This window comes from Bemisia tabaci, chromosome 1, assembly GCF_918797505.1.
Source record: "Bemisia tabaci chromosome 1, PGI_BMITA_v3".
Taxonomy (NCBI): domain Eukaryota; kingdom Metazoa; phylum Arthropoda; class Insecta; order Hemiptera; family Aleyrodidae; genus Bemisia; species Bemisia tabaci.
In genome coordinates, this window is record NC_092793.1 from 67,302,575 (window position 1) to 67,315,484 (window position 12,910).

Genomic DNA, 12,910 nt, shown 5'->3' on the forward strand with positions numbered 1-12,910 from the left:
AGAAAGCATGGGAGGAGCCTCTCCAAAGTTCAAATGAATCGCTGTTATAAAGCATCCTCAGTATGTTCGAGAGAGGCTCTGAGAAGTTCTGACGAGTTTCTTGAGAAGGGCTAAACGAGGCTCCCTAGCTCCTGAAACCCAATAGCCCCGACATGCACATTTAGACTTACTCTCTGCAATTGAACTTGGTCCAAGGGATGATGAAGGGTAAGGAGAAGTATCTCTAGAGTGAACTTGCGGTATTACAACAGCTTGTGAGGTAGTAGTATTCACAGAGGAACTGTAAGAGATATCACATCGAAGCTCAGAATCTGACATTTTGCGTCTCCACACTTTTTCGTTGCTAGAATCACTGAGACCCACACTGATCTTTTTGTTTCTCTCTGCTTTATGCCGCCTGAAGATAAAAAGAAAAGATTAGTTAATGTGGGTAATTAAAAATGAAATGATTCACAAAAAAAGGGGATGAGTGAGGATCAGAATGACTTTAAATTGAGATGATGAAAATAACTCAATATTCAATATACATACAAATTCTCCACAAAAGAAAATGTTTGCAGTCTTGCAAATTATCCTACGTCTCTAAATAGGTTTCTCCCTCTTAGATTAGCAGATACTCTCTTCATTCCACATGCATCTGGCAATTTTAGATACTTCCAAGATGAATTTGAATGCAGTTTCATGAATAGGTGGTACATTTTAGACTGTAAAGGATTTTCCTTCAAGTTTAACACAACAACAAAAACGGCAATGAGTAACACCAACGAGACATGACTATACTTCGCTTTGTCACTGATTCCTTAAATATTTGTGACTGTAAATATTGGTAAGAATTATTTCTTCTAAAACTGTGACAAAGATTTTTAAAAAATCTTTCAAGAGTTGAACCTGTTCTTTTGCCAACATCTACCGATAGTTCATTTGAGGGGCTTGGAGGACAAGGCGCATAAGTGCAGTTTTTGAAAAAATTGAAATATTCATGAACGCAACTAAAACTAGTTTGAAAGTATATTCTGTGAAAAGTTCACAAGTGAAATCCAACTTTAAAGCATCAAAAAGTCACTTTGAACTTTCTTTCCGCCATAAAGCTCCATGTAATTTTGAAACTTCAAACCTGAATTTCTTGAAATAGTAAAAATAGTACTTATGCGCTGTGTCCTCCAAGCCCCTCATTTATTCCACAGACAGTTCCTTAGGTCCTCCTAGTGTTTGTAGTTTGGAAGCTCACCTCTAGTGATAATAGCTCATAAAACTTGATAAAGATTTTACCTGTAAAATATATTTCAAGTTTATACATACCCTTGGATGTGATTTGAAGGTAGAGTGAACACTTGATCGTCGTACGCATCGTAGTCTTTCTCTGTAGTGGGAATCATTGCTGGTTGTTCAGATATGATTTGAGTGCGAGTAGTTGACACAGCTGATGTATGAGAATTTATTCTTTCCAAACTGTGCAACTGTCTATTACTAACGCATGGAGGTAGTTTTATTCGAGGGATAAATGATGAGTAGGCAACTTTCTTATTTGTAGAGTAAAAACTGAAAAATAAATAAAAATTTGAAGGCACCGGAAACACTGAAATTAATTGAGAGTTTGAAATTGATTATTGCATCTGCATGAAATTATGATAAGAAAATGTGTGCTGTTAGACTTAGCTCATCGCCTTGTTTACTGAGTCATTCTGCACAGGAGTGACTGTGATTTCCTGATGATAATATGCAAAGCTCTTTTTCGTAACACCAATATAGACTCAGCGGTCAAACAGATATCCCAGAGAATTAAAAGTAAAGACACTGAAAATTTTTATTCAGATTTTGCAGAAAACTTCATAAGTTTCAGCAAAGTTGTATCTATTGAGTCTTATCAGAGCAGTTTCAAACTGAAAACAGTGTAATGGAGAACATTTAAACGAATAAATTCTATACCTCAGATTGATCCAATGTGGCATACTAAAATCATCTGCATCGTTTAGACTGTTATCTTTACTATGGAACTGAAACATACAAAAGAGAACAATAAGCTACATTACTGAGCACTTAGAATCTACTTAATATTAATACGAAAAAATGTAAACTTTAATATATTGGACAGTTTCCTTTGTTACCAAGCTGATTACCAAAGTGATTTTCCCTTGGCCTAAACATACAGTTTTCATCGCAGAGTTGAATTGCAAGGAAGAAACTTCAGCGATATTTTGATATTACAGTCTTTTCAGGTTCAGGCACTTCAGTTCTTGTGACAGAGCACAATTAACAATTAAACAAATTATTTTAGACGTATTATACACAAGTTTGCACTATTCGATTTAGTTGTGAAAAAATTGCTCATCACTCAGAGTATGCGTGACTGCCAGCGTTATCTAGCTATTGAAACAACAGAGTCCAACACATTGGGAGTAAGGTCATGCTACAAAGCGTTTGCCACTATCATTGATACAATGGACAGTTGGCGACGTACCGTATCAGACGGCCGTTAGCTTTGCGGAAAAAGAATGTTAAGGATCATGAGATTTAGTTCAGGGGCTCAATCCAACATCAGGGTGCAGGACAGCAGATACAAGTTGCCTTGGCCTCCAGATGGCGCCTTGCCAATCAGCCTAGCCCTTACTTCCTTGCCTAACAATTTCAAATGTAGGTAGAGGACAAGGTAATATTGAGTGATTAGTAAAGCTCACTAAATGTAGATAAATCAATCAATCAAGTAAACAACAAAATGGCACACAATTTGCTTCTGCTTCTTCTCCTTTCAGTTGCTCCCATGGTTACTCTGGGAAAAGCCATTAATTTTGATCTAGTCAATATTAATCGCCATTTCGTGCTACTTTTAATGGCAACAAATTGAGAGGAAAAGGTCTTATATGATCCCAAGACATAAAAATCTATATTATTTTTATTAAGTAGATTTCAAAGCAATGCTACCTACTGCATTCTGTGGCAGTCTCATGATAATCCTTTTTCCGAAAAGTCATTTCATATGAGTGCATTTTCAACACTACTAGATGTATAGATTCTGAAGAATATTTACATGTATACTCACATTTTTACCAATGGTGATATAACTTAGTTCCTGCAAGGACAGCAGAACTGCAACTACAAATTTAATACGGACAAAACGGATATAACGGATTTAATACGGATAAAATCATAGCCGATTTGCAAGTTTCTGTGAAACAGAATAACTTACTACTACAAGAAAAAATTCCTTAAGACTAAATTTTCCTTCTTAGAGCTACGCTGTTTGAAGCAACATAAGTTACAACCCATCAGAAAGGCAACTGAGAACATGTTTCAGATTTAATGGGATCCATCATCAGTGCAGTGCAGCCTCCTAACTTCCTGTTTCTAAGCTTGGAGACGTCCTTAAGACGCAGCAAGGTTTGGATAAACGGCTGAGAACTCACCAACATCTGACAAGCATTTAACTGAAAAGCATCTGTCCTTGGCTTGGCGAGCCCAGCCCATGTCACAATGAACAAGAGAGTGTTAAGAGCACTTTTCAGATTAGAGACAGAAACGTTAATATTACTCAGACCTTGGTGTCATTTTCAGGATAGCTTTAAACATGAAAGCAGGAAGTCAGGAAACTGCGCTGCACTAATGGTGGATCCAATTACATCTCAAACGTTTCTGCAGTGCCTTCCTAATTGGTCTTAACTAATTATGCTCCAAACAGTAGGAATCTAGATGGGAAAAGTTGCATTTGATGAAATTTTTCCTTTTTAATGTGTATATCTATTTTGCAAAAACAATCACTAATGGCATTGATTGAATGTTAACACCTGTCTCCAAGCTAAGAGGAACATCGTGCCTACATTTGTTCATTATAAATTGAACAAGTTCAGCGGTATCAATCTCACTGTAAAATCAGTTGACAGGCAAAGTAATTTTACTTTTAAGAATATGCAAGCTAAACTATATGGAAAACACAGAGAGGGTGTTTCATGGTAATACAGCGCAAATGGTCAAATTTTGGAGGAACAAAATGAAAGAAATCAATATTTAGGTTGATATTTACTTTTAACAAAGGCACTGCATGCAAAGGTTGCTCTCCTACACATACTAGGTCACTGCCGACACCATTGTCTATCACCCGCTGTTTGGTCACACTTGTAAGGGCTCGGTCAACTTCAAATACGCCCACGCCTGGGGTTAAAACAACTGACAGCTGACCCGTTCGATCAAGACTCCTATCGAGATAGTGTTTTTCAAACACTACAAACAAAATAATCACACAAATGACAAGAAAATCCATGATAAAAAAAAAAAAAAATAGAGAGGAAATCCTATGATATTTTGTGTATGCAATATCTACAGAAAAAATCAGCTGCAGATAATACTTTTTCCAGCGCAATGAAACGTTGAGCCATGTCATTCAGAATCAGAGGGGTTGATCTCGACCGCCTCAGAAATTTTACATGGATATATTTTGAGAATGAGGGAAGTACCCTTACTTAAATAAGATTGTACCTTGAATTTAAAGGTATACTATCGTAACACTGAAGGTGCTTTGCGGTCCAGCTCCATCACCAACAGTTACGACAGAAAACATGGTTTTGACTGTTTTAGCTGCCAATGATGGAGACAGGTTCTCTCTAAATATTGCAAAATTCAAAAAGTTTCATTAAAAAATCCGGTAAATCTAGCTAAATTTTCATCATAGAAACAGAAAGAGGAGAAGTAAACTGTCATGTCATGTAGAGGAAGAATTCAACATTGTCCTCATGGAAAAAAGACAAGGACCCAAAAAAATTTAATGAACCTCAGTCTGGTAAATTGCACGTACTAGTGAATAAAAATTTACTGTAGATGGGTATCTTTATTGATCTTTAAAAAAAAAAAAAAAAACTTTTTTGACTTGAGAATCTGTGATGTTTCAGGGGAGCATTGAGTGGAAACTTTTTTAAAGAGCTAGATGTAAGAGAGGGAGAAAATACATACCATTCAAAGACATGTTGAGAACTTCTAGGAAGTTGCCTTGGGCAGCAGTGGAGTTGACAGCTGGGGGATAGTCTATACCCGGTCGGTTATGGTACTCCAGAACCATTTTTTGGTAGTTAGTGAAGAGTTGCCTCAGTAAGGCTAAAATAGGCGTCCAATCATCATACCTCTCATTTTGCACTGCGACCCTGAAAAAAGTTAAATACGACCATAGCTGATAAGTTTAGTCTTATCCTATTTGAGAGAAACTAGAGAAAAGGAAGATGCATGCCAACATTTCCCTCTTCGTGAATAGTGAAGTACCAGAATTCATCAAAAGTATTCTAGAAAATTGCCTTTTTTGAACCGTTTTCGAGTATTATTAAGTTTTATTTTATATTATCTGTGATATTTGTTGGACCTAAAGACTGAGCACACAATACCCATAAATTCGGCACCAACTAAATGTTGACATTTTTTTATATGATGTTCCTTATAATCTCCTGAGTATGATGACCTTTCAAAATCGAACTTGCTAAGAGCCAATATCGCAAAAATTGTACCTGAAAAGCGCATTTTTTGGCAATTTAACAAGTGTAATTATAGGGAAAAGAGGTACTGTCACTTAGTTGTAAATGTAGAGCCTTTTATTTTGAACTATGTTGACACGCCAGATGCTGCGCATCCATTGTCCGTCTTATCTCCCTTGCTGGCGATGAGATGAGGAGGAAGGAGTGCATCCCTCGATCACCTACATTTTTTCACTTGATACAACTGGTAAAACTTCCGAAAAACGCACATTTCAGACCCAATTTTTTCGAGATTGGCACATAGAAAGTTCGATTTAATAAACTTATTCAGCCTTTTCTAACTAACACAAATTACACAATTCAATGATACAATTGAACAAATTCAAACACAATCCAATAGAAAATTGTTCCAACACTTTTTTTCTCCAACTTAACAGATCAATCTTTTGTATTTTTAATAGTGTGAAGAATTTTACAAATTTAGAAAAAAAAATCAGAAAGAGAGCTACATCACTACATCTTTGAAGATGTAACTGTCACATTCCTGAGACCACAGGACAATTATCAGACAAAAACTTTCAATAAATAACTTTATGAGACTATATTTCTTGCATGAATATAGGACTCACAAACTTTTTCGGAAAAATGCTCAATAGACTAGGCGGATACCTATAAAAATCCTCATAGTATCGACCTTTGTAGTCTTGTTGGAGACACTCTCGCATATGATCAGGAAATTCATGAATTGATTCAGCTTTGTAGAATGTTCTTGAGAATAAAACAATAGTGACCTCATGATTGCTCTTTTGTGTCTGAAACAAGTGGACAAGAGGACACGGTGTAAGCTAGAAGCTGATAATTATAAAAATGATTAAATAAGTAACTTGTAGTTGTGAAGTTAATTCTTTTGTTTTTATGAATCAAAATCAGACTATACTAGATCATCAGGGTTTACTTATATCTAAAAGTATTAATTTTATTCGAAGAAGCTTACCTCAACTGTTGTAGTATGCAATTTGACTCTTTTGGAGTCTTCTTTACCTTGGGAGCCGGCAATTCAAATTTCCTGTTTGAAGTGTTAGTTTAAGCAATTTTCATCACCCAAATCAAATTCTACACAAAATTTTGATTAGGAAACGTGTACCATAATGCTTTAATTTGTACCCTGTCTAGTGGTCCATTGTCACAAAATATGAACTTATTTAAATTCAGTAAACAATAAGTAGGATGAGAGGAAAAGTTTGGTAATGGAAGCTATGATACTGTCAACAAAAAAGATGTTGTGTATCAGCATCTTCTCTTCAGAACTTTAGATTTTAGGAAGTAAGGAAGATTATTCAGAGTGCACCAGCAAAGTAAAACTCTTCATCTACCCAATGATGAACTGAAGCTCATTGATGGTGAAATCGCAGAGACGTCTATCTTTGTTTGCAGCATTGCAGACTTCCTGTCATACTTTACTTTCTAAACAGAAAATTACTCAATATCGTTTCTTGAAACCGTCGGTGATTTCTCTTCTTCATGAGAAAAATATTCTGAGTCAATCAGATTTCAACCCATGATGTTAGTTCACTCTCCTTCTAAAAAATAAAATAATAATGGAGATTTTGAAAGAGTGCAACCCAGATATGAATCTTTGCAGTTTCTTTGTCAATTTGTGGGTGCTGTGCAAGAAAATGCATAATAATGTATCTGGTTTCTAACCTTCCACTTCTTGAAGAGATCAGAGAGGAAACCGTTCACAGCTTTTTCAAAGTAGAGATCACCGTGGACATCAAAATCCCACATTTCTGAGCTCATTTGTAGGAACAAATATACCATGCTTGTTGACGACCTAAAAACAACCTGAAAAATCGAGTAAAAATGAAGATAACTGAGGAGAGCGGGTAAAATTCATTACTCCAAGAGTTTCTCAAAAAGGCAGAATAGTTACTTCCTCTAGGTTTGTAGTGTTTTGAGTTTTAACAATTCACACTGGAAGTGATCAATAAATTCACCATTCATTCATAGTTGGACATAATTCTATCAAATGGAACTAAGCGCCATGGGGGGAGGAAGGTAGAGGGTGGCTTGGATTGGCGGTGGAAACGGGCGTCCTGCTTGTTCCGTCCTATACTGGCAATGCTTTTCCATGGCGCTTAGTTCCGTTTGACAGAACGCACTATCCGGGATTCAAAATTCCTCAAAAGGAACTCAAATTGACGCTTGGCTCTGTTTGACAGAAATACATCCATTTAAAAGAAGAAGAAAAGCCATTGCTTGCAAAAGTGGCACCAAAAACAATAAGGATGACAAATCCAGCAGGAAATGTGTTAAATGTTTCCACATGCCCATGTCATTTACAGATTTTTCCATCCCTACTAAAGTCACGTCCTGAGTCATAAGACAACCAGGAAACGCTCCTGAGTTGTGTTTAATGTTGCCAAGCTGTACTCATTGGCAAAAGGAGGTCGAACAAGTTCTACTGGCACATTATAATTAGAATTCATTGTCAAAAAAAAAGGGGAAAAAACGGTTGGTGGTCACCATTTACCGCATGTTTGAACTACCATAACTTGCCCAATTTTTGTTAAAATGGATTTATTGATCTCAATTGACTACTTTCTAAATCCTTTTTCAAATGAGACCAAGAATAGCTTGATAGGCTGCTCGTTTTTGGCTCAAAGTGCTAGTCCTCATCATTTTGGAACACCCTATGAAGAAACAACTTCATAGTTTGAATATTTAAAGGTTCTCAACAAACCTTAGTATCTTCTGAGATGACACCGCAAGCTACTCTCTCTCCAGCTGCCCACATCTCATACACTTGACATCGGATACTACCTCCACAATATTCGATTTTTTTATTCAAATACACACATGTATTGACCTAAAAAAAAAAAAAAAAAAAGATAGAGAGAGAGAGAAAGTAGAATCGACAAGAATATGAAAATATCCTCAGAAACTGACATCTTTTCAAAAATCAAAATCAGGAACTTTCCAGGTCTTCTTAGAGACATTTTTAGGAAAGTCAAAGACAGAAAGCTTCGAAATGGGAAATTCCTCTTTCTATACTTTTGTTCTCAACTTAAATACAATACTGCAGAATGAAAATACAGAAGACAGTAATAGACATTTTGAAAGAACTCATTGCGAACGTAAAATGACTCTCTTGAAATGATGGTGAACAAAATTAGTAGATAATATATGATTGAATTACATTTTGTAATAAGGAATTACATACTATTTCTGGCTTATTTTAGAAACAACACATGTGCAATTACTTTCCGATGCAGATATGTTGATGAAATGATAATTAATGAATTGTTTTTTCCTAAAAACGGTTGTTCCTTGCATGAATAATATAGTTTCAGGCAACTTCTGAGTGAATAATCTAAAAAATGATGAAAAATTTAAACACTGAAAATATGGATGGCATCCTCCTGAAAGTGCTGATTCATTGAGAATAGCAATCATCATGGCTGGATAAGAGGTAGATTCTCACATTCATCAAAGATAAGTTGGTAATACTTACTAAACTATTCCGAAGCCTCCACATCTCACTTCTACCAAGATACTGATCTTTAAATGTGACTTCAACGGAGTCCAGCGCTACAGTTTCTGGGATAACTTTGTTCAAGTAAACATCATTGTATACCCTTAGCTGAAAAGTTGAGGCTATACTTTGTTCAACACTGATAGTTTCTGGAAAAATAATTAGAAAATAGAGGTAAAATTTAGGCACACAGAAGGCGCAGATGTAAGTATTGTTTCCTACGCCCGAGCATATAGCTTTGTAATGAATGGATGACTGAGCCTTCCTATTCAAAAATATATTTGACATTCAAAAAATTGAATCATTTTCTTTTTACGTAAAAGTTTAGAAACTTGAAATGAAAAGATCAAGGTTCTAAAAATGTTAAAATAATTTATCTTGACTAACTGAAAGTCGGATAGTAGATTTAAACCTCATTTTTATGTTTTGTGAGTAGTAATGACAGATTTTTTCGAGCAGATCTCTCTGATCTAAGGAATTTATGCAAATCTTTTTTTTTTTTTTTTTTTTTTTTTTTTTTTTTAAAGACAGGGTGTTGGTTATTGTTTTCCCCTTTTAGATCTAATCAAAGACTTTGTCACCTGGATGATTTCACAATAACAGGAATACTTGTGTTACTGGTGGTTATGAGTGATTCACGGACAATTAATTGAAAGCCGGGGGTGATAGATCGAAAGGAATGATATCCTTGAGTTTGTCCCTGCAGAAAAACACAAATTTTCATAAAATCATGAAACTCGGTTAAAATCGATGCACATTTATTTTCAAGATGTTGCACTTTTCAACTATTCCTGTTATTGTTCAATTACCCACCTGGACTTTCAGAACTACGACTTATACCTGGAAACCCAACAACTTCATAGTTGGGACTTGACACAATGTAATTTATACAAACCTCTGCCTTGCAAATCTTCCTTGAAGGAAGTGATTTGTAAAAGTAATCGACTGAAGTCATCATCTGGATGATAAATTTCAACTATGTCTCCTATTTTCAAATGCGGGAATTCTTTCGGGTTGATTATCAAATCAGCATCTGAAATGTATGAGAGATATGAATTAACTTCACACCAGTGTCATCGAATAGTGCTTTTAAAAAATTTGCTACTGTAAGAATGTTAAATGCTTTCAATTTGTGGTGTATATCAACGGTGAAACTCCCAAATCTCGTATCTCCGTTTGCAACATTTCAGACTTCTTGCCATACTTTGTTTATTAAGCAAATGAAAAACTACTCTACGGAAATTGTTGCAAACTATAAAGCTTTTTGCACTCTGTACAAAGAAAAATCTGTCAAAACTTAAAAAATAAAATAGGAGCGGAAATTGGTTCGGGAGTTTCAGCATCAATATAATCCTGAAGGCCAGGAATTTGGACTTTTTATTTTCATCAAAGTTTAATTTAGTTTGTGAGGGAGGAATGAATGAAAAAAACCAGAAGGAGTCAGAAGCCCCTCATTCACAAAAGCAATGTTTAAGTAAAACCACTACCTACTTACTTAAAGGGGTGCAGAATCTATCAAGCTTTCGCATTTTCTCGCACCCGCCTGCCGGCTTGCCACTTTCTGCAAATCAAGTTTTCATAAAAGATCTTTCACATAAGACTTGCTCGGTTCACTGTTTCCTCCGCATAAAAGTGCTAGTTTCACTTTTTTCTCAGCATAAGGGAGTCCATTACATAGTTTCCTTCGCAGTAAGCTATGCGTTTAACTGGTTTATAGCTTCCGCCTTCACATTTTTTTACCCCTTTTCAGGTTCCTGCACATTTAGTCCGTGATCAGTCTCCCATCGGCCGATCAAGCACCTTTGCATCTTGAAACCTTCTCTTCTCTGAGGGGTCGCTATAACTTGCCCAATCACCAAATCCACCGCATGCCACTCAACCTTTGAATTTTGTGCCAAATCGAGGCTAATCAAAAATCAATTTAAATCTCTGGAGAATTTGAACAATCTCTCAGCTCTTGCTTCCCAAGGTACACTCTACTACAGGTATGGACAATTTAAATTTTAGGAAGTCGTCAAAATGCTTAGATTTGACAGCGTCCAATGGTACAACTGCATCGCCGTATTGAAAACTTGTTTACTTTCTGTCCTGAGTGTGGGTCTCGTCAATTTTGTGTTCTTAGTTAAGTTTGTAGTTATTTTGAATTTTATCAATTTTTTAATTTCGTCTGATAGCTTAATAAAGCTACCAGATCTAACTCAAGGTCATTATGAACTGCGCGGCAAAGACGGTACGACTTGTGACGTCACTCGATGGCCTGTATTCTCGGCGCTGCCGCTTCGGCACCCCGTTTGTCCATACCTATAGTAGAGTGTACCTTGCTTGCTTCCTGTGATATCCGTTTTTCAACAGGAAAAAGTCATTCTTGCGAATTAAAATTATTGATGCAAATCTTATGAATGAAAAATTCAGGACAGACTCACCGCTGAATGCTTTTTGATGAACTATCAATTTGTATAACTTCATTATGAGCGTAAAGGAACTAATTGTGAGGGGAACCAACTCCTGCTGTAGGAGACACACACTAGAGGCATTTCAGGAAAGAAGACCCATTCAAATCACATGATGTATGGTTGATTCACTATACTATTAGTATTATTTTTCATGATACTTTTTAATAGAGAAATTTGTTCTACTTGAGATTTCTTATCCATGGAGATCTCTGAAACCCAAAAGAATTTATTGTAGTTGATGGTTGATCGGTGATATGCTGATAAGTTTCTCAAACTTGTTCACCTGTTCTGTTACTTGTTGATAAATAAATTGCAGAAATTGATAACAGAAAAGTAAGGTTACCTCATGTACTTTCTGAATTATGATAGAGATCGCGCTAGAATCGGTTTTACCGCGAAATTTGAATTGAGAGTCATTGCTTGAATTTGTTCATTAATTCGACAAATGATGGATGAATTTCGAAATTCTAACAAACATACGTTGTATCTGTGAAATTGAACCGAATTTCTTCCAGATATTTTGACACAATCCACAAAAAGCAAGACAAACGAAACAGAACGGCGACTAAACTGATGAGCAGCTCAAGGAGGGAACGAGTGTTTCAGGTAATTTACCTATTCAAAATCGGCGTACAAATTCGACACTTGGATATGCTAAATTATTAGCTCATTTATCCAGTGAATTTTTTGTAAAGTTTCATTTCACAGAGATCATTTTCAAAAGAAAGCAAAGGTGAGTGGATACAACTGGTTCGAATTTTTGTGTCATGTTACCAAGGATTTAAATAAGAGAAAGTTTAGCACCTCATGAAGTTTTGAAAAAGGCATTCCCCATTTATACCTAAACTGACTTCGAACAGATTAGATCGTTCTGTCTTAACTCCTTTTCGCATTCAGTCAATAAGGAGAAAATGTACATGCTCAGCTTAATCAGTGGTTTCCATTTCGATAATTAATTGCAAAAAATGCATTCCTCAATAATTGGATCAGTGAGAACAAAAACACACCAACTCGTGAACATGAAAATAATCAAGACACACACAAAACTGCACAGTAAATGTAGAAGTTGGTCTAAGAAAAAGATTTTGGGTGTCGAAAGACAAGTACTTAAGGACACTTAAAAGGGCCGAGTTTGAACAGATGCCCTAACTTCAATGACCTTTATTAAAATTGATTATCTTTAATGAAAATTGAGCATTTTCGAGTTAGGTACCGAGTTGGTGTGTTTTCGTTCTCACTGATTCAATTGCACGTACTAAACATGTGGAAACCTTTGATTATGTTTCATTTTCTTTGAGGAAAGGTAATCAAAATGTTAATTTTTTCCAATTTTGAAAGATTTTCAAAGAAAAAGTGAAGAAAATTCACAGGAAATTGTGATGAAAACTGTCAATTGGTGAAAAATAAACATGAAAGGAAACTTACAATATTCTCATTGGAGGTACACATTTTATGATTAAATAGCCATTGATTCA

The 12,910-nt window shown here is 35.7% G+C and overlaps 1 protein-coding gene across 5 annotated transcripts in view; it reads right to left on the bottom strand.

The window, feature by feature from the left end:
• Iml1 (GATOR complex protein Iml1) overlaps window positions 1–11,745 on the bottom strand; it is a 37,248-nt gene extending 25,503 nt beyond the window's left edge. For all 5 annotated transcript variants that reach the window (XM_019043277.2, XM_019043279.2, XM_019043278.2 and 2 more), the window contains exons 1-11: window positions 11,406–11,745; window positions 9,878–10,015; window positions 8,962–9,131; window positions 8,191–8,316; window positions 7,152–7,292; window positions 6,117–6,259; window positions 4,939–5,126; window positions 4,016–4,212; window positions 1,927–1,994; window positions 1,300–1,539; window positions 171–397 (exon numbers count right to left, since the gene is read on the bottom strand). In XM_019043277.2, coding sequence (XP_018898822.2) covers window positions 171–397; window positions 1,300–1,539; window positions 1,927–1,994; window positions 4,016–4,212; window positions 4,939–5,126; window positions 6,117–6,259; window positions 7,152–7,292; window positions 8,191–8,316; window positions 8,962–9,131; window positions 9,878–10,015; window positions 11,406–11,448 — 1,681 coding nt within the window. In that variant the 5' untranslated portion in view covers window positions 11,449–11,745. The remainder of the gene's footprint in view (window positions 1–170; window positions 398–1,299; window positions 1,540–1,926; window positions 1,995–4,015; window positions 4,213–4,938; window positions 5,127–6,116; window positions 6,260–7,151; window positions 7,293–8,190; window positions 8,317–8,961; window positions 9,132–9,877; window positions 10,016–11,405) is intronic.
• Between the last annotated feature and the right edge of the window lie 1,165 nt (window positions 11,746–12,910).